Source organism: Trematomus bernacchii, unplaced genomic scaffold (assembly GCF_902827165.1).
Source record: "Trematomus bernacchii unplaced genomic scaffold, fTreBer1.1, whole genome shotgun sequence".
Lineage (NCBI taxonomy): Eukaryota > Metazoa > Chordata > Actinopteri > Perciformes > Nototheniidae > Trematomus > Trematomus bernacchii.
This window is the reverse complement of record NW_022987699.1, coordinates 162,725-182,810: the sequence shown is the minus strand read 5'-3', so window position 1 is coordinate 182,810 and position 20,086 is coordinate 162,725. Positions and strand designations below refer to the sequence as shown.

At 44.8% G+C, this 20,086-nt stretch overlaps 1 protein-coding gene and 1 long non-coding RNA gene across 2 annotated transcripts in view; one reads left to right on the top strand and one right to left on the bottom strand.

The window, feature by feature from the left end:
- Positions 1-8,894: 8,894 nt before the first annotated feature.
- LOC117490060 (NLR family CARD domain-containing protein 3-like) overlaps positions 8,895-20,086 on the bottom strand; it is a 108,508-nt gene continuing 97,316 nt past the window's right edge. The window contains exons 7-11 of the mRNA XM_034139651.1: positions 13,909-15,706; positions 13,365-13,538; positions 12,663-12,815; positions 9,916-9,962; positions 8,895-9,726 (exon numbers count right to left, since the gene is read on the bottom strand). Of these exons, the coding sequence (XP_033995542.1) occupies positions 9,131-9,726; positions 9,916-9,962; positions 12,663-12,815; positions 13,365-13,538; positions 13,909-15,706 (2,768 nt within the window). The 3' untranslated portion in view covers positions 8,895-9,130. The remainder of the gene's footprint in view (positions 9,727-9,915; positions 9,963-12,662; positions 12,816-13,364; positions 13,539-13,908; positions 15,707-20,086) is intronic.
- Positions 9,933-12,651, top strand: LOC117490061. The gene is made up of 3 exons (XR_004556640.1): positions 9,933-10,006; positions 10,914-10,916; positions 12,229-12,651. It is a non-coding gene; the product is annotated as an uncharacterized LOC117490061 (long non-coding RNA).

Sequence of the window (20,086 nt, the reverse complement as noted above, 5' to 3'; positions counted from 1 at the left end):
CTTTGGGAATGACTTATTGCAGGTCAGTGAGAGGAAATGAAGAAATTACAACATGTCTGATAAATGGAGAGGGATTTATGAAGAGTTCCTTGTAATGGTGGCAGTTTTTGGCATCAGTTTGATTGTAATCTGAGATCATCAGTGAGAAATGCAGGGAGTGGCTGAACTGGTCTGACAGCTCTAATCAACTGAGGCGCTTTTATTTTATACTCTTAGTACTCTGAAGTTAAGTGCATAAAGTCAGAAGGGCTCAATGCAACCATCTTCCAACACTGAGAGTGATCAGATGAAACCATCCGTTGTTACTCCATTCAACGTGTGTCAAAATGTAAAGTTGTGTCATTAGATATATAAAGATATATGGAGAACATTTCAATATTTTAAAACACACAAGTTGATTATCTTTGTAATGCCCAATAAGGAATCTGTTAGGATGCAACACGGTTAAACATCACACATGTAATGCAAAATGTTTGTGATCAATATGTAATATGATCAGAAGAGTGGAGTGTAATGGAAAGTGTTATCATCCTGAGGGAGCGTTCAAAGGTCACCATGTGTTCGTTGAAAGGTTAGTGGTCTTATCTTTTGTGGAGTGTAGACATGATGTTTCTCTATTTGCTAGCAGGTGTGTTTCAAAGAATCCTATATATGGTATGTTCATCTTCTTTATCTATCTCAGCCCCTCCTCTTCTATTCTTGGTGTGAAAATGTGAATATCAGACCCTCTGCAGACCTCCTGAATGTTGTTCTTCGCTGCAGACTGCTTCACTCTGTGACCATTCACCTTCTTTAAGAATAAACTCCCTAAAAGACTGTCTTATTCCAAGAATCTTCATTTCAGTATAACGGAAAGGTTTCCTCACCATTTTATTGTTATTTGTTAGTTAGTCTCGGTACATTTCCACCTCAATTTGGCATCATGAACAGGATCATTGAAAGAACGTCAGGAACCAAAGGAGGACGGGGACTGATCTCCTTCAGCCTCGACCTCAAGAACATCTTTAAGAGTCGAGAGGTGCACAGACATTTGTCACATTTTTCATGGGCGCAACCCACATGTTCAGCTCTGCTGCTCATCCCACAAATGCATGTTCCTGTCTTGAAGATTAAATGTTCTAGAGAAGGCTTCACTTCAGTTTAGCTTATTGTGACTTTACATGACTTTTATGAAATAATCTCCCAGTAATCAACTGTTTCACACTTGGCTAGTAAATGAATCTTTTTAAATGTATTCAATTGTGATTTTATAATGTGGTTTTTTTGCACATTGTCTTAATGTTTCTAATATTTTTGTGAAGCAGATTGAGTTGCCTTGGTGTTGAAATGTATAGATAAACTTGCCTTTATTAATTGGCAGACATGCTTGTTTCCTACAAAGGGTGATATGATCTCCTTGGGGCTGAACGTGTTGTGTACAAACCTCTGACTTATATGCACCTAATAACATTCAGTTTGGAGCAGCATGTAATAGAAGCTAATAATCTATTTAGTAATTGTAATTAAGTTCAATAAAGGTTTGAAGACAATAATAATGTGTCATGAATGAATTATGTCTCATGAGTTGGGAAATACATTTTTCATGGTGCATAAGTGAGTTTTGAGAGATTTGAAGGATTCAAGAGTGTTGACCTTTCGGGTGTGACTGGGGAGGGAGTTCCAGAGTGAGAGGGGGCTGCAGGTCCGTAGCTTTGTCCTGATGGGCTATAGTAGGTTAACTTCAGCTGACCTGAGGCGGCGGGTAGGGGTGTGTGGGTGGATGAGGTCACTGAGGTAGGGGTGTGTGGTTGGATGAGGTCACTGAGGTAGGGGTGTGTGGGTGGATGAGGTCACTGAGGTAGGGGTGTGTGGGTGGATGAGGTCACTGAGGTAGGGGTGTGTGGTTGGATGAGGTCACTGAGGTAGGGGTGTGTGGTTGGATGAGGTCACTGAGGTAGGGGTGTGTGGTTGGATGAGGTCACTGAGGTAGGGTTGTGTTGTTGAATGAGGTCACAGAGGTAGGGGTGTGTGGTTTGATGAGGTCACTGAGGTAGGGGTGTGTTGTTGGATGAGGTCACTGAGGTAGGGGTGTGTGGTTGGATGAGGTCACTGAGGTAGGGGTGTGTGGTTGGATGAGGTCACTGAGGCAGGGGTGTGTGGTTGGATGAGGTCACAGAGGTAGGGGTGTGTGGTTGGATGAGGTCACTGAGGTAGGGGTGTGTTGTTGAATGAGGTCACAGAGGTAGGGGTGTGTGGTTTGATGAGGTCACTGAGGTAGGGGTGTGTGGTTGGATGAGGTCACTGAGGCAGGGGTGTGTGGTTGGATGAGGTCACTGAGGTAGGGGTGTGTTGTTGAATGAGGTCACAGAGGTAGGGGTGTGTGGTTTGATGAGGTCACTGAGGTAGGGGTGTGTGGTTGGATGAGGTCACTGAGGTAGGGGTGTGTGGTTGGATGAGGTCACTGAGGTAGGGGTGTGTGGTTTGATGAGGTCACTGAGGTAGGGGTGTGTGGTTGGATGAGGTCACTGAGGTAGGGGTGTGTTGTTGGATGAGGTCACTGAGGTAGGGGTGTGTGGTTGGATGAGGTGACTGAGGTAGGGGTGTGTGGTTGGATGAGGTCACTGAGGTAGGGGTGTGTTGTTGAATGAGGTCACAGAGGTAGGGGTGTGTGGTTTGATGAGGTCACTGAGGTAGGGGTGTGTGGTTGGATGAGGTCACTGAGGTAGGGGTGTGTTGTTGGATGAGGTCACTGAGGTAGGGGTGTGTGGTTGGATGAGGTCACTGAGGCAGGGGTGTGTTGTTGAATGAGGTCACAGAGGTAGGGGTGTGTGGTTTGATGAGGTCACTGAGGTAGGGGTGTGTTGTTGGATGAGGTCACTGAGGTAGGGGTGTGTGGTTGGATGAGGTCACTGAGGTAGGGGTGTGTGGTTGGATGAGGTCACTGAGGCAGGGGTGTGTTGTTGAATGAGGTCACAGAGGTAGGGGTGTGTGGTTTGATGAGGTCACTGAGGTAGGGGTGTGTGGTTGGATGAGGTCACTGAGGTAGGGGTGTGTGGTTGGATGAGGTCACTGAGGTAGGGGTGTGTTGTTGAATGAGGTCACAGAGGTAGGGGTGTGTGGTTTGATGAGGTCACTGAGGTAGGGGTGTGTGGTTGGATGAGGTCACTGAGGTAGGGGTGTGTGGTTGGGTGAGGTCACTGAGGTAGGGGTGTGTGGTTGGATGAGGTCACTGAGGTAGGGGTGTGTGGTTGGATGAGGTCACTGAGGTAGGGGTGTGTGGTTGGATGAGGTCACTGATGTATGGGTGTGTGGTTGGATGAGGTCACTGAGGTAGGGGTGTGTGGTTGGATGAGGTCACTGAGGTAGGGGTGTGTGGTTGGATGAGGTCACTGATGTATGGGTGTGTGGTTGGATGAGGTCACTGAGGTAGGGGTGTGTGGTTTGATGAGGTCACTGAGGTAGGGGTGTGTGGTTGGATGAGGTCACTGAGGTAGGGGTGTGTGGTTGGGTGAGGTCACTGAGGTAGGGGTGTGTGGTTGGATGAGGTCACTGAGGTAGGGGTGTGTGGTTGGATGAGGTCACTGAGGTAGGGGTGTGTGGTTGGGTGAGGTCACTGAGGTAGGGGTGTGTGGTTGGATAAGGTCACTGAGGTAGGGGTGTGTGGTTGGATGAGGTCACTGAGGTAGGGGTGTGTGGTTGGATGAGGTCACTGATGTATGGGTGTGTGGTTGGATGAGGTCACTGAGGTAGGGGTGTGTGGTTGGATGAGGTCACTGAGGTAGGGGTGTGTGGTTGGATGAGGTCACTGAGGTAGGGGTGTGTGGTTGGATGAGGTCACTGAGGTAGGGGTGTGTGGTTGGATGAGGTCACTGATGTATGGGTGTGTTGTTGGATGAGGTAACTGAGGTAGGGGTGTGTGGTTGGATGAGGTCACTGAGGTAGGGGTGTGTGGTTGGATGAGGTCACTGAGGAAGGGGTGTGTGGCTGGATCAGGTAACTGAGGTAGGGGTGTGTGGTTGGATGAGGTCACTGAGGAAGGGGTGTGTGGCTGGATGAGGTCACTGAGGTAGGGGTGTTTGGTTGGATGAGGTCACTGAGGTAGGGGTGTGTGGTTGGATGAGGTCACTGAGGTAGGGGTGTGTGGTTGGATGAGGTCACTGAGGAAGGGGTGTGTGGCTGGATGAGGTAACTGAGGTAGGGGTGTGTGGTTGGATGAGGTCACTGAGGAAGGGGTGTGTGGCTGGATGAGGTCACTGAGGTAGGGGTGTGTGGTTGGATGAGGTCACTGAGGTAGGGGTGTGTGGTTGGATGAGGTCACTGAGGTAGGGGTATGTGGTTGGATGAGGTCACTGAGGAAGGGGTGTGTGGCTGGATGAGGTAACTGAGGTAGGGGTGTGTGGTTGGATGAGGTCACTGAGGAAGGGGTGTGTGGCTGGATGAGGTCACTGAGGTAGGGGTGTGTGGTTGGATGAGGTCACTGAGGTAGGGGTGTGTGGTTGGATGAGGTCACTGAGGAAGGGGTGTGTGGCTGGATGAGGTAACTGAGGTAGGGGTGTGTGGTTGGATGAGGTCACTGAGGTAGGGGTGTGTGGTTGGATGAGTTCACTGAGGTAGGGGTGTGTGGTTGGATGAGGTCACTGAGGTAGGGGTGTGTGGTTGGATGAGGTCACTGAGGTAGGGGTGTGTGGTTGGATGAGGTCACTGAGGTAGGGGTGTGTGGTTGGATGAGGTCACTGAGGTAGGGGTGTGTGGTTGGATGAGGTCACTGATGTATGGGTGTGTGGTTGGATGAGGTCACTGAGGTAGGGGTGTGTGGTTGGATGAGGTCACTGAGGTAGGGGTGTGTGGTTGGATGAGGTCACTGAGGTAGGGGTGTGTGGTTGGATGAGGTCACTGAGGTAGGGGTGTGTGGTTGGATGAGGTCACTGAGGTAGGGGTGTGTGGTTGGATGAGGTCACTGAGGTAGGGGTGTTGTGGTTGGATGAGGTCACTGAGGTAGGGGTGTGTGGTTGGATGAGGTCACTGAGGTAGGGGTGTGTGGTTGGATGAGGTCACTGGGGTAGGGGTGTGTGGTTGGATGAGGTCACTGAGGTAGGGGTGTGTGGTTGGATGAGGTCACTGAGGTAGGGGTGTGTGGTTGGATGAGGTCACTGAGGTAGGGGTGTGTGGTTGGATGAGGTCACTGATGTATGGGTGTGTGGTTGGATGAGGTCACTGAGGTAGGGGCGTGTGGTTGGATGAGGTCACTGAGGTAGTGGTGTGTGGTTGGATGAGGTCACTGAGGTAGGGGTGTGTGGTTGGATGAGGTCACTGAGGTAGGGGTGTGTGGTTGGATGAGGTGGTATAGCTGCTATAACATTTTTAAAAAAAAAATCAGAAAGGACATAAAAACTACCATAATCTCCATCCCCGATGTTTCTTCATTTGAACACCTGGTCTTCAGACTCTCTGGTCTCACTCCCCTGGTCACAGCCATCATCTACCATCCCCCGAAGCCAAACCCCTCCTTTCACTCCGACCTCCCGTGTGTGTGTGTGTGTGTGTGTGTGTGTGTGTGTGTGTGTGTGTGTGTGTGTGTGTGTGTGTGTGTGTGCGTGCGTGCGTGCGTGCGTGCGTGCGTGCGTGCGTGCGTGCGTGCGTGCGTGCGTGCGTGCGTGCGTGCGTGTGCGTGCGTGCGTGCGTGCGTGCGTGCGTGTGGGGGTCTCTGTGTTCTGTAATTAATAAAAAAAACATAGACAAGAACCATTGAATCAAAAGATACTGTGCATGCTGTGTTTATTGTCATGACACAAAACACAGACTGGATGTGATATTGTCCAAAAGTATGTTGGGGAAAGTTATTCATCAAACATCAAAACATTTTTAAAAGGGACCTATTCTGGGATTTCCCTTTCCTGCAGTGTGTTATAAAGGTTTCTGTGCATGTAAATGGTCTGCAGAGGCTTAAGTCCCAAAGTATTAATATAATTGTTGTGTGTTTCAGGAGCACACTAAAGGAGACTACCAGAAGGTTCTGCTGAGTCTGTGCGGAGGAGACGACTGAGCTCTGAGTGGACTCCATTTCCCAGAAGGCCGCTGGGTCTTAAAACATCAGCTGACTGTAGATTTTGTTTTAACTCTGCCCATAAGAGCTTTTTTGTTTTTACTTCTCTGTTAAACAGATCACCTCCATCTCTCTGAGCAGCTTCAGTTTTTAAATAAAATCCTTTCACCAGATTGTGTTTTTCATTTTTTGACGACCACCATACAGCAGGTCAGCAGAGACACAGAGAAAAATAAAAATACAAGTTTTTACCAAACATTTACATTTCGATTTTTGACACTACTTTATACATCTGCGATATTCCACTATATTCGATTTGGTTAAAAATATAAATAATGCAGAATGGAGGGGAGCGCAAAGTCTAAGAGGCTCATCAAACTTCTCCTCCGTTTTATATCGGCACTTTGACCAAATATCATAACATAGTTGTCAGTATGGGAATTACGGCTATTTGAAGGGAGCCGGATCTCATGGCTCCGTTCCTTTCCGAGAGCCGTTCAAAAGGGACCTTTTTTTTTTAAGGGGGCGGGGTTACTAGGTTTATCTGCGAAATAATCACCAGGATAATGATTGACTGTATTGCCAGAAATCTACTTTTACTTACAGAAAATGTATAACTTGCTACATCTCTCAGCCAAACTACTACTCAAGCAGAATGCGTTATGCCATCATCTACGGCTAAGTGCATTCAGGAAAGCAAGTTCCCGTAAAGGCCAATGGATTTATGGCAGGCAGTGAACCAACGATAAAAAGAAAGGCTCTCACCAAGTACGATTCGGTTCCCTTCGTTCGTACCAAAGAGCCGTTCAAAAGAATCGGATCGTTCGTGAACGTAACATCACTAATTGTCAGAAATGTGACACAATGACTGGGATTCAAGTACTATGCATTTGAGGGGAATATAGTATCTAGTGATAGTGCTATGTGTAGGCCTGGGACCAGCACCAATGAGCCATTCTGTGCAGTTAAGGCTTGTTTAGGTTGAGCTTCATGTGGTGTGCAGTCAGCCACTGAGAGATGACAGGAGAACACACACAGGTCTACAAGCAAATGCATCATTCTGAGAGATGATGTTCAGAGACACTTTTCATTGTGGGCCTTCTCAATGTACTGCTATCTAGTCAAGCTGGTTGGCAAAGACTGGAAAATATCTTTATATATCCATTTACCATGCAGTTCATTTACTCTAACTGCCCTGCATCTCAGTGAGCAATCAAGCACTTCTTACAGTTCCTAAGTTAGGTAAGACCTTTGTAACAATTTACAATTATATACACTTTTGAAAATAATTTGGATGCCAAAACATTTCTTGAGTCATGAGATCATTGACAGATTTGTTTGTCTTCAAACCTCTATTGAATTTAATAACGATTGTTACATAGATTATTAGGAGCTATTATATGCTGCTCTAAATAAAGCTTTATTAAACTGCATATATGTCACAGCAGTTTGTACACAAAGAGTTCAGCCCAGAGGAGATCATTTCACCATTTTACAAAGAAAATAAAGATTTATTCCAGTAAAAGAAAGTGTATCTATACAGCACATATCAACAAGGCAATTCAAAGTGCTTTACAAAAACATTAAAATACTTACGACAAAGTGCAAACGAAACGTTTAAAAAACACATTTGAATACATTGAAAAAACATTTATTAAAAGGCAAGGCAAGGCAAGGCAAGGCAAGGCAAGGCAAGTTTATTTATATTGCACCTTTCAACACAAGGCAATTCAAAGTGCTTTACAAAAATGGAAGACATTAAGAAAATGGCATTTAAAATCAGTCATTAAAAAGAAAAGATAATAAAATAAACATTAAAAGAAAAAATACATGGATAAAAGTTACAGTGCAGTTTAAGATGTGAATAGTTCAATTAAAAGCAGCGGCAAAAAGAAAAGTCTTCAGCCTGGATTTAAAAGTAGTAAGAGTTGCAGCGGACCTACAGGTTTCTGGGAGTTTGTTCCAGATATTTGGAGCATAATAACTGAATGCTGCTTTACCATGTTTAGTTCTGACTCTGGGGACAGAAAGCTGACCAGTCCCTGAAGACCTGAGAGTTCTGGATGGTTCATAATTTAGCAGGAGGTCAGACATGTATTTTGGGCCTAAACCATTCAAAGCTTTATAAACCAGCAACAATATTTTGAAATCTATTCTTTGACACACAGGAAGCCAGTGTAAGGACTTCAGAACAGGAGTGATGTGATCCACTTTCTTAGTGTTAGTGAGGACTCGAGCAGCGGCGTTCTGAATTAGCTGCAGCTTTCTAATAGATTTTTTAGTGAGACCTGTAAAGACACCATTGCAGTAGTCCAGTCTACTGAAGATAAAAGCATGGACAAGTTTTTCCAAATCCTGCTGTGACATTAGTCTTTTAATCCTAGATATGTTCTTTAGGTGATAGTAGGCTGATTTAGTAACTGTTTTAATGTGACTGTTGAAACTCAGGTCAGAGTCCATGATTACACCTAGATTTCTGGCTTTATCTGTTGTTTTGAACATTGCAGACTGAAGCTCAGCGCTAACTTTTATACGTTCTGCCTTGGCTCCAAAAACCATTACCTCAGTTTTATCTTTGTTTAATTGGAGAAAGTTCTGACACATCCAGTCATTGATTTGTTCAATGCACTTACTCAGTGTTTGAATTGGAGCATAATCTCCTGGTGAAATTGTTACGTACATTTGTGTGTCATCCGCATAGCTATGGTAACTTATTTAGTTGTTTTTCATTATCTGAGCCAGTGGTAGCATGTAGATGTTAAAGAGAGGAGGCCCCAAGATGGAGCCTTGAGGTACCCCACATGTCATATTTGTCAACTCAGATGTGTATTTACCTATAGAAACAACGTTTTTTCTGTCCTTTAAGTACAGACAAAAAGTGTGAGACACTTGATTACTGGGAGTTTTTTCAGATGTACGGAGCATTATAACTACATGCTGCTCCTCCACGTAAAGGCACAATCATAGATCCAAATGTTAACCAAAGTGTAGCCGGATCACTACCAACATTTTAAACACACGACTGGAAGATATCTCTTGCTACACTCATGTTATGTCCATGTCCCCCGAGACCAGGGACATTACAGCAGGACTGGAAGTGGTCTCCTCCTACAGAGAACTCAGAGACACTGAGGAGTCATCTGACCAGAACCCAAACCCAGCATACAGAGGTTCAGTGAATGTGGTTCTGAAGGTGTGGAGGTGGGTCAGTGTGTCAGAGGAGACCCTGTAGAAGGAGAGAGAGCCAGCAGGATGATCCAGATACACTGCTACTCTACCAGAGGAGGAGGAGGAGGAGGAGGAGGAGGAGGAGGAGGGGGAGGAGGGGGAGGAGGGGGAGGAGGAGGAGGAGGAGAGAGGCAGGACTGTTTTACTTTTATTGTGTCTGACAGAGTAACCCTCTCCATTAGAGCACTTTAGAGACCAGGACTGATCATTCCATCCAAAGAGACAGTCATCACTGTCTCCTCTGCTGCTGATTCCTCTGTAAGTCACTGATATATAGACCTCTCCTCTCCACTCGACCTCCCAGTAACACCGACCAGTCAGAGCTTCTCTACACATCAGCTGAGGCCAGATGTTAAACCTCTCTGGATGATCAGGATATGGCTGCTCCTCTCTCACACGTGTCACCTCCCTGTTGCTGTCAGACAGTTTGAGGTTTCTGTTTGCTGTGTTTGTGTCCAGTGTGAGTTCACAGGAATCTGATGAGAGAAAGACACAGCATCTGTTTATCATAAAACACATATGAAGGCTTTTTTCTTTGTTTTTGAACAGGTGCTGTTTATTATAATGTATTTGTATAAATGTGATAATCTTGTCAGTAATGTGATAATGAATACATATCTCAACTGACTGTTTTGTCATCATAATCAACCTAAATCCATACTTACATTTCTTCACATCAGGTTTTAACCACTGCTCTCCACAATGGTCAGCCCTGGAGGAAGAAACAGTCTGAATGATCAAGGACATTTCATACATGTTACGACCCTGGGTCGTTATGTCATGTGTGTGCGGATATTTTTCCCTCCTCCTGTGAGAGACTGGGTGTTTCTCAATGTCGAGTAAAGCTGCTTCAGAGCCACTATTTCAAGCATACTACGTCATCGAGTGCCGCCGAAGTACTGTTCCAATCTCCAGCATACTTGGAAATCTACCGAGCCCGGCGTACGCCCGGAGAAATATCGAGGCTGCACATGTGTAGACTCCGCGGTCTTAAAATCCCCACAATGCTTTGCGCACGGACCAATTTCCCCAAATCTGTGGCGGAAGATGTAAGGCGGGGCCTCTCATATGACACACACCTGCACACTTGCTAGCCTGTTCCACTCTTTGTTTTCCGAATGCCAGGAAGTATTCTTGACTCGCTTCTGAAGCAAGTGACAGACCCACTGTTATGCCCTGTGGGTTCATCTTGGGAGGGTGTGGCTGTGCTGCATCCAGCCTCCTTGATTGCCTTGATTGCAGTAACTGCAGGGCACCTGGGTCTGGTGCCCTGCACCAGACCCAGCCTCTGCTCCTCTCTGTCTTCCCTCTGCTTCTCCCTGCAGGCACCCCGGTTTTGTTGAGTATGCTGAGTTTCTTCAGTTGCTTCACTTTGTGCACTTCAACACTCTCACACTCATACATGTCCACATGTCCTCACCCTGCATTTACACTACTGATACCACTGACATCCACACCTCATACTTTACTTGTTTTGCACTTTATTAATTTGGTTCATTTGAATGGTTTGCTTAAATAAACATCTTTTGTTAAATGTGGATATGGTGTGTCTCCTCTTTGTTGTGGCCTTTTGAGCCAGGTCATAACAAAATACATGTGCTACCAAGCAAGCGTACTCGACATTGAGAAACACCCTCTGTGTGGCTGTGTGTGTGTGAGTGAGCAGGTGGTGCCCGTTTGCTGATTGGCTGCCTTCGACAGGCTGATTGGTCCACCTGAGGAAACAGGAGCATTTAAGCTGCAGCCATGCAGTTCCTCTGCCTCTCTCCCATCAACCTCTCCTACTCCCAACTCCCAACTCCGCGATTGTTGTTGAAAATCTGATCTGTTGTGCTGTGTGTTTAAATCTACCGATTACCGGTCCTTTTGTACATTTTTGTATCTTGGAAAGCTAAACTAATTTAACCTGTCTTGAAAGACACGCTTTAATTTGCCCAGGAGTGCGAAACCCTTTTCTTTTGTTTAAATCCCGTTAAACGGGATTTAAACAAACATTTATATATTAATATTAATATATTAATATATTAATATCATTAATATCTAATTATATGTGTTAAATATGTTTAAACAAACATTAATATCTAATAATAAAATTATAAAATGCAATAACGTGCTTTAACCAGTCGGTGTCCCTTTCTATCAGCTGTGCACCGTTATGGCGTAAATACAGCCTATCTACCAATTGGATCAAATATAAAAGTCAGCCGAATTAGTGTTGATACTGCAAGGAGACGTATTGTGTGAAAAGAAATGTAAGATGTTGTTTAATTGCTTATATATTTAAGATCCACGTCAAGTTTTCAGTTTTGGCGGCAGTTCCTGTTTGTCTAGAAGTCTTGTCATCAGGGCTCTATACATAGAGTTAACTACGGCAGATATGTCATATTTAATGCAGCCGAACCGTGTATTACAATGCCGTTATGTGATGACTTTCAAAGAGAAAAGCAAGCACACTCGGAATAATGTATTATTTATAGGGCTGTCAGTCGATAATCTGAAATAACAACTCATATTTCTCGCATCAAATTACATCAAAACGCATTTTAATGGCCAAACTAACCTTAAAATAGGCATTTTCTACCGAGAATAAAACGAAGGTCGGCCATGTGTTTTTATTTCTGCGGAGAGAAAGTTGAAGATCACGTGACATAGATGCCAGCCATTGGAAATGAATGGTGAAAAAAATTGTAGGGAATAACAATTTCAGAGGCGTTTTTTGTAGAAATACTACGTCCCAAGTTGTGGACCAACGTAGTTATTACATGTTTAGATGTGAGACTGGGTTGGTACTTGCAGTCCAACGCACGCCTACTGCATGCACAGCGTTAGAAAATCGGGCTTTCAAAATAAAAGTTTGACCTTTTCCCCAAAAAACAAACAAAAAACTATTTTTTTTTTCACTCACACATTCGCGACCCACTCGAAACGGGTCCGCGACCCACTTTTGGGTCGCGACCCACCAGTTGAGAACCACTGAGTTAAAGGACTGTCAACATTTCAAATGTCATATTAAGGCATCATTTTGAAGTTATCAGAGAATACAATAAGCTAAACAGTGTTTCTCTTAGCAGAAAAGGATGTTTAATGTTATTATTAAAAAGTCTAAATTAAGTGAAGTTGGGTCAAAAGGGCCATTGGCCTCCATTGTTACGTTCTTATTGAGGGTTCTAGCTAATTTGAATCTGAATTATTGTATCTTATAGGTTGAGGAACAGGTGTTCTCAAGTGTGTTACACATTTTATCACATTTTATCAAACGTTGTTTTTCCCTAAACTACACAGGTTTAAACCTTCTGGTGGTGCTAGAATTAAAGTCAAAAGATATCTATGGATGAATCTAATAATCATTCATGTCTGAGCTTAAATTTATCAAAATATTTAGGAATTGATAGAGAGTGAGGTCTGTCCATACCTGAGAGTCTCCAGTCTCCAGTGTGGATCCTCCTGTAGAGCAGACAGCAGCTTCACTCCTGAGACTCCTGGATGATTGTAGCTCAGGTCCAGCTCAGCCTCAGCCTCAGCCTCAGCCGCAAAGCCTTTGTATGTGACCAGACAACCTGAGAGTCTACACACACACACACACACACACACACACACACACACACACACACACACACACACACACACACACACACACACACACACACACACACACACACACACACACACACACACACACACACACACACACACACACACACACACTCATAATGTTGACTCTACTCATGGTCACCTTTGCTGATGGCCTAAATTGGAGTTACCAATTCAGTCCAACACACCCTATTTCAATATGCTTGTCAGAGTGATATGGGATAAATCATGTGAAATAAAAACCAAGACATTAGGTCCCATGGGGGCTGCATAATTTAAACAAATAGTTAAGAACATCATTAATAATTACTGTGTAATAAAGGAATAATCTTCTCATGTAACCTGAAAGTCTTGAGTAGTGGAAACACAAAAACCCTTGAATATTGGTGCCACTTCTGGGGCAACTCAGTATCATTTAAGTCATCTTGGTCCAAAGAGGCTCTTCAATAAGTAATTATAATAACTAAATATATTAAGGAAATCTTACGGAGTAAACTTAAAAAAAAACCTGCAGAATACTGACCTGAGAGTTTCCAGCTCACAGTGTGGACTCTCAAGTCCAGCAGACAGTTTCTTCACTCCTGAATCCTGCAGGTCGTTGTTACTCAGGTCCAGCTCTCTCAGACTAGAGGACTGGGAGCTGAGGACTGAGGACAGAGCTTCACAGCTTCTCTCTGACAGCTTACAGCTGCTCAGCCTGGAGGAGGATTTTCATCAGACCAAAAAACAAGTAATACATGAAAAAGAGAGCTCAGAGGACCCTTACTTTAAACTATTTTACACTTACCTGATAGTTTCCAGAGAACAGGGCAGACTCTCTAGTCCAGCACACAGGTTCTTCACTCCTGAATCCTGCAGGTCGTTGTTACTCAGGTCCAGCTCTCTCAGACTAGAGGGCTTGGAGCTGAGGACTGAGGACAAAGCTTCACAGCTTTTCTCTGACAGGTTACAGCTACTCAGCCTGAAGGATTATTTTTAATAAATAAAAAAAATATATATATTATTTCTCCTCTATGACATATAAACAAGTTGGATAATGTTCGTATTCCTTTTATTCATCCACTCACACAGCTTTCCTGGAGGCTTTGACCACTGGCAGCAGCCTCAGAAGAGCCTCCTCTGAAGCAGAGTATTTCTTCAGGTCAAACACGTCCAGATCTTCTCCTGATGACAGTAAGATGAAGACCAGAGCTGACCACTGAGCAGGAGAGAGACTATCTGTGGAGAGACTTCCTGATCTCAGGGACTGTTGGATCTGCTCCACTAGAGAACGATCATTCAGTTCATTCAGACAGTGGAACAGGTTGATGCTTCTCTCTGGAGACAGATTCTGACTGATCATGTCATTGATGTACTGGACTGTTTTGTGATTGGTCTCTGAGCCACTTCCTGTCTGTGTCAGCAGGCCTTGGAGGTGTTTCTGATTGGTCTGCATTGAAAGACCCAGGAGGAAGCGGAGGAACAAGTCCAGGTGTCCGTTTGGACTCTGTAAGGCCTTGTTCACAGCACTCTGGTAGAAAAGTGTTGATTTGGCCTTGAAACCTTTAGGCTGACGAGACATTAATGGTTCTTCTGACATTAGGTTGACTCCAGAGTTGATGAAGGTCAGATGGACATGAAGAGCAGCCAGAAACTCCTGAACGCTCAGATGGACGAAGCAGAACACCTTGTCCTGGTACAGTCCTCTCTCCTCTCTAAAGACCTGTGTGAACACTCCTGAGTACACTGAGGCTGCTCTGATATCGATGCCACACTCTGTCAGGTCGGACTCATAGAAGATCAGGTTGCCTTTCTGCAGATGCTCAAAAGCCAGTTTTCCCAGAGCCTCCATCATCTTCCTGCTCTCTGGACTCCAGTGTGGATCTGTCTCAGCTCCTTCATCATACTTGACGTTCTTCACTTTGGCCTCAACCACCAGGAAGTGGATGTACATCTCAGTCAGGGTCTTGGGCAGCTCTCCTCCCTCTCTGGTTTTCAACACCTCCTCCAGAACTGTAGCAGAGATCCAGCAGAAGACTGGGATGTGGCACATGATGTGGAGGCTTCGTGAGGTCTTGATGTGGGAGATGATGGTGCCGGCCTGCTCCTGATCTCTGAATCTCCTCCTGAAGTACTCCTCCTTCTGTGGGTCAGTGAACCCTCGGACCTCTGTCACCATGTCCACACACTCAGGAGGGATCTGATTGGCTGCTGCAGGTCGTGTGGTTATCCAGAGGCGAGCAGAGGGAAGCAGCTTCCCCCTGATGAGGTTTGTCAGCAGCACATCCACTGAGGTGGACTCTGTGACGTCAGTCAGGATCTCAGTGTTTAGGAAGTCCAGAGGAAGTCGACACTCATCCAGACCGTCAAAGATGAACACGACCGGGAACTGATCAAACCTGCAGATTCCTGCGTCTCTGGTTTCAGAGAAGAAGTGATGAACAAGTTCCACCAAGCTGTACTTGTTCTCTCTCACCACATTCAGCTCTCTGAAGGTGAATGGAAATGTGAACTGGATGTCCTGGTTGGCTTTGCCTTCAGCCCAGTCCAGAGTGAACTTCTGTGTTAAGACTGTTTTCCCAATGCCAGCCACGCCCTTTGTCATCACTGCTCTGATTGGTGCATCTCTTCCAGGTGAGGCTTTAAAGAGGTCTTCTTGTCTGATGGTTGTTTCTGGTCTGTGTGGTTTCCTGGAGGCTGTTTCAATCTGTCTGACCTCATGTTCCTCATTGACCTCTGCAGCCCCCCCCTCTGTGATGTAGAGCTCTGTGTAGATCTGGTTCAGAAGGGTTGGGTTTCCTGCTTTAGCAATGCCCTCAAACACACACTGGAACCTCTCCTTCAGGGTGGATTTGAGTTTACGTTTGCAGACTGCAGCAGCAGTTCCTGAATGTACCAGCACAAAACTAATTAAAATGTGTATGCAACAGTAAGTAAACCTCCTAAACACATCAATGAGAACATCATTTGAATGTTTCCAGCCAATTCAGGTATCTGATACAAATATATTCATCAGCATAAGCTAAGCTATACTGATATTGTTTTAGAAAGTACTCTGTACCTACAGAGCCTTTTAAAGAAAATATAAAACGACTTATACTGTAAGTATTTTTGCTCTGACACCCATAATACTCCCTGATAAATGATACTCAGCTACTTTAGCGAGGTAAGACACCCCTACTTTATCATTGATTGGTCAGTGCTTGTGGCCTCCAGTGGTTTAGTTTGTTTGGTTTAAAGGTCCCTCGTCATGCTTTTCCGGTTATTACCCGTCCCCTTGTGTGTTATGAAGCTTGTTCTGCATGTGAACGGTCTGCAGAGTCACAAACCCTCAAAGTACACCCTGTAGCGAGTAAAACTCTAACACAGAAAATACCTGTCTATGCTGCCCCAGAACGCCTCGTTGGAGATTTCTCTTTTTCCATTATGTTCTTCCTGGGTACAGTGACGTGCCCATACCCAAATGGACCCATTAGGCGCGTTCACACCGGAGTACTTTTCACCCGTACTTTTCCCGTTTAATTCCGTTAGTACCCCTTATGTCGCGTTCACACCAAAAAGAGTACTTAGTGCCGGGAACTTTTACCCCCATTTTTAGTGCCTGCTAGAGAGGTGGTAGCAAAAAAGTACCAAAAAAGTACCAATTTCTATTGGCTGGGCGAATTGCAAACCACGCCCCGTAAAACTCTGAAAAGTTTTGTGAAGCCGCCATTGTATTTGTGGCATTAGCATTATTAGCATTAGCATTAGCCCCGCGCACCAATGGAGAGAGAATAACTTATGGCAATACAAAAAAAAACATGGGAGCGGTGGAGATGAGGAGGTGTCGGCGTTCTGGCGATTTACTCGGAAGGCTTCAGTAGAAGCTGCTGGGAGTCCCAGCAGCTTCTACTGAAGCCAGTCCCCAACTCCGGGGACTTCCGGTCGGGGGACTTCGGGTGGCAGTATACGCCGTGAAGTGGTTTGCGGCCTGCCAGTAAACCCAAAGCAGAAGAAGAAGTGACGTCAGCGGCTCATTTGCGTAATCTTCCCTCAGGGAACTTATTCCGGTGTGAACGCGATCTGTACTAAGTGCCCTGGGGTAATAAGTGCCGGGGCACTAAGTGCCGGCACTAAGTACGGCAAAGTACTTGGTGTGAAAGCGGCTCTAGGTCCAAATGGACCAATCCGTGGAGCCGTTACGTCCGCGGAGCCGTTATGTTAAGTCCGTGGATTGGTCCAAATGGACCAATCCGCGGACTTCCTCACACACACACACTCAATCTTTTCTCAGCTGCAGCTCTGCCGATTTCTCCTTTCTCCTATAGACTATTAGGCTATATAGGCTCTGCTGGATCGATTGATATTGTGACCTCGGTGATGAGTGTCTGTGTTTTCCTTACCCCCCCCCTCCCCTCTCTCTATCGGGACCATGGATAGCCTACAGCTATTTGTTTACGTGTTTAAAAAAGCACCAGAAGCTTATATACACATCAAAGTTGTTCGTGCCCCACCACTTTTGTACATATAAAAACGCCACTGCATGCATTCTTTTATTATTTCTGCATCAGATAATGGCTTCTTGTGTTTAGCCAACACCCATGCCACTCTGAGTGAGGACTCAGTTGCCTTTTCTCGTTGTGACATAGATGTAACAAGGATCCTGCTTGCAGCTTGATATGATGAGTTCATCCCATTTATTTTTGTGGTTCTTACCGCTGAATTTTGAGGAAAGGTCGCTTCAAAATAGTTGTGTTTTGTTTCATAGTGCCGTTTCAAATTGTCACTCTTCACAAGAGCTACTGTTTCTTGGCATATTAGGCACATTGGTTTGGTGCTCGCTGGAGGGAGGATGAACGCATATTTTTCAGTCCATTCATCTTTGAATTTCCGATTTTCACTGTCGACTTTTCTTTTACTGGTCATCTTTGAATATGTTTCTAATAGCTGCCTGCTGGTGAAACTAGGCTATTAGCTACAGTACAGATGCAACTAGATGCGCTGTCAACTCTCGCTCTGACTTTTTAAAAAAAAAAACTCTCGCTCTGACTCAGACAGGTTGAAAGAGACGACACACGCATTTTTCCCACCCGCATTCCGCGAAGACCCGCCCTACTGTGCCTCTGATTCGCAGACTGTTGGTGGGGGGAAAAAACGCTGACGGGATGCTGAATGTGATTGGACCAAAGCGTTGACAGACACACACAGACAGTGGAACAGTCGAACATGCAGAGCGCTGTTTGCAGTGGACATAGTGGAACATTTTGACTCATTGCGTTGTGCGTAATGATGCAGCCCTCAAGACATTTAAGAGTATTATTTGGTGTCATCATATGCCGTTGCCATGGCGACAAATCCCTCACCATCAAACATGACGTTTATGTTATTGCTGTAACAGACATTGTCCGATATGCCCGAAAGTTTGTCAACGGCCGAGTCCGGGAAACAGGGCCGGCCCTAGACTTTTGGGGGCCCTAAGCGAGCTTTGGCTTGGGGGCCCCCCTCACTCTAGTGCTCCTGTCTTATGATGTTAGCATAAGCACACATATTGTATAAATAAGCATGTAAACACCGTGGACCTAACCTCCTCTAGGGGGGTCCGGGGGCATGCTCCCCCGGGAAGATTTTTTTTTAAATATTGAAGTTAAAAGCATCAATCTGGTGCACTTTGAGAGCAACATTAAGAGATCTATGGATACATCTCTCAACACCCATATGAAACAGAACTCTAAACAGATTTTTCTTTATGGATATTTTACAAATCACTCCCCTTTTAAACTGTATTCTTGTTTTGTCATATAGTATTTCATAACTGTTTTTCATTTATTCTCTCTGGCTGTCCATCTCATAATGTTCACATAAAAACTAGCTGTCAATAGGAATATCATTCAGAAGAATTATAATTTCATGCAAAAATCTGTCACAAAAAGAGGTTGCACATTTACATTCAGGTGTTGTTATGGCAACGTCAGTGGCCAAACAGCCACATTTACTGCTGCAAATACGTTCAATCATGCTGTCGACACGTAAAGCAGTGGCAACTATGCCACCATTTCAGCTGACTTTTTCTCAGAAATACTGTCACATAACATCCATATATTTCAGTGCTAGGTTGATGCTTAGCTATGCTAACTATGAAACACTTTAACTGACAGGACTCAGGATCAACTGTGTACTGTAAGGTAGCTTCTAGCTTCATGTCGAACAGTAAGTCAACATTTCCCAGAGAGCTTTCTTTGAAATCACCAGGTAACGCTAAAAAACATTACATTTAGATTGTATGACAAAGTGTTTATTTAATATATCTGGCTAGCTATAGCTACTTGCTAACGGTTTAGCTTACCCCCGCGATTCAAAGTAACGTCAACGTAGCTGTAATTTCTCCTGGCTCAAGTGCTGGCTCTGGGGTTATTGTGTGAACCACCACTTGAGAATTGTCATCTCTTTTAAGAACAAATGTTCTTATGTCCATCTTCAAAAACTCTGAGTCTGAGACTGAGAGTTTATTTTAAACATTGTCACAGCTCACAGGATAGGTACCTGTCAGCCAATAAGACAGATGTTTATTTCCATTCAATTCTCTGGTTGGTCTGGTGTCTTGCCTCTGTTGCATTCACTGAACACGGGAAATTACAATCCTGCCGTCCTCTAGTGTCATGATGAGGTTCAGGTAAAGCACGGTTAATGTATTATATGATTGACTCAATAATATAATACATGACTTTGAGAGTAGGCAATCTAGGCATATTAACAAAATTAGTTAAACATACTTATCACGGCGACTGTGATTTTTTATATTATTATTTTTTCAATTTTTGCTAGGGGGCCCTTAGTGGCTGCGGGGCCCTAAGCGGCCGCTTATGTCGCTTAATGGGTCGGGCCGGCTCTGCCGGGAAACATCTGCGTGACGTCGACGTGCGGACAACAGCGAACCTGCGTGGATCGCCGAAGACCTGCTCATCGCTGCTCATCGCTGCTCATCGCTACTCATCGCTGCTCATCGCTGCTCATCGCCAGGGGCGCCGTAAGGGGGTGAAAAGTTAGGACGATTCTAAGGGCCTGTGACTGACAGGGGCCCAAACTATTTTAGAACATTAAGAAAAAAATGTTTAAGTAACCTTTCATCATTCATCAATAATTAACATTAATAGAACGTTATATTGATAATGCACTCACTCAACGTATGATTCATTTAACTTATTTTCTTCCAAAAGTTAATTATCCAAAGCCTCTGTACACCCCCCTCTATTTACATGTAATGATTTGGTCCTGCCTCCAACCGCGGTG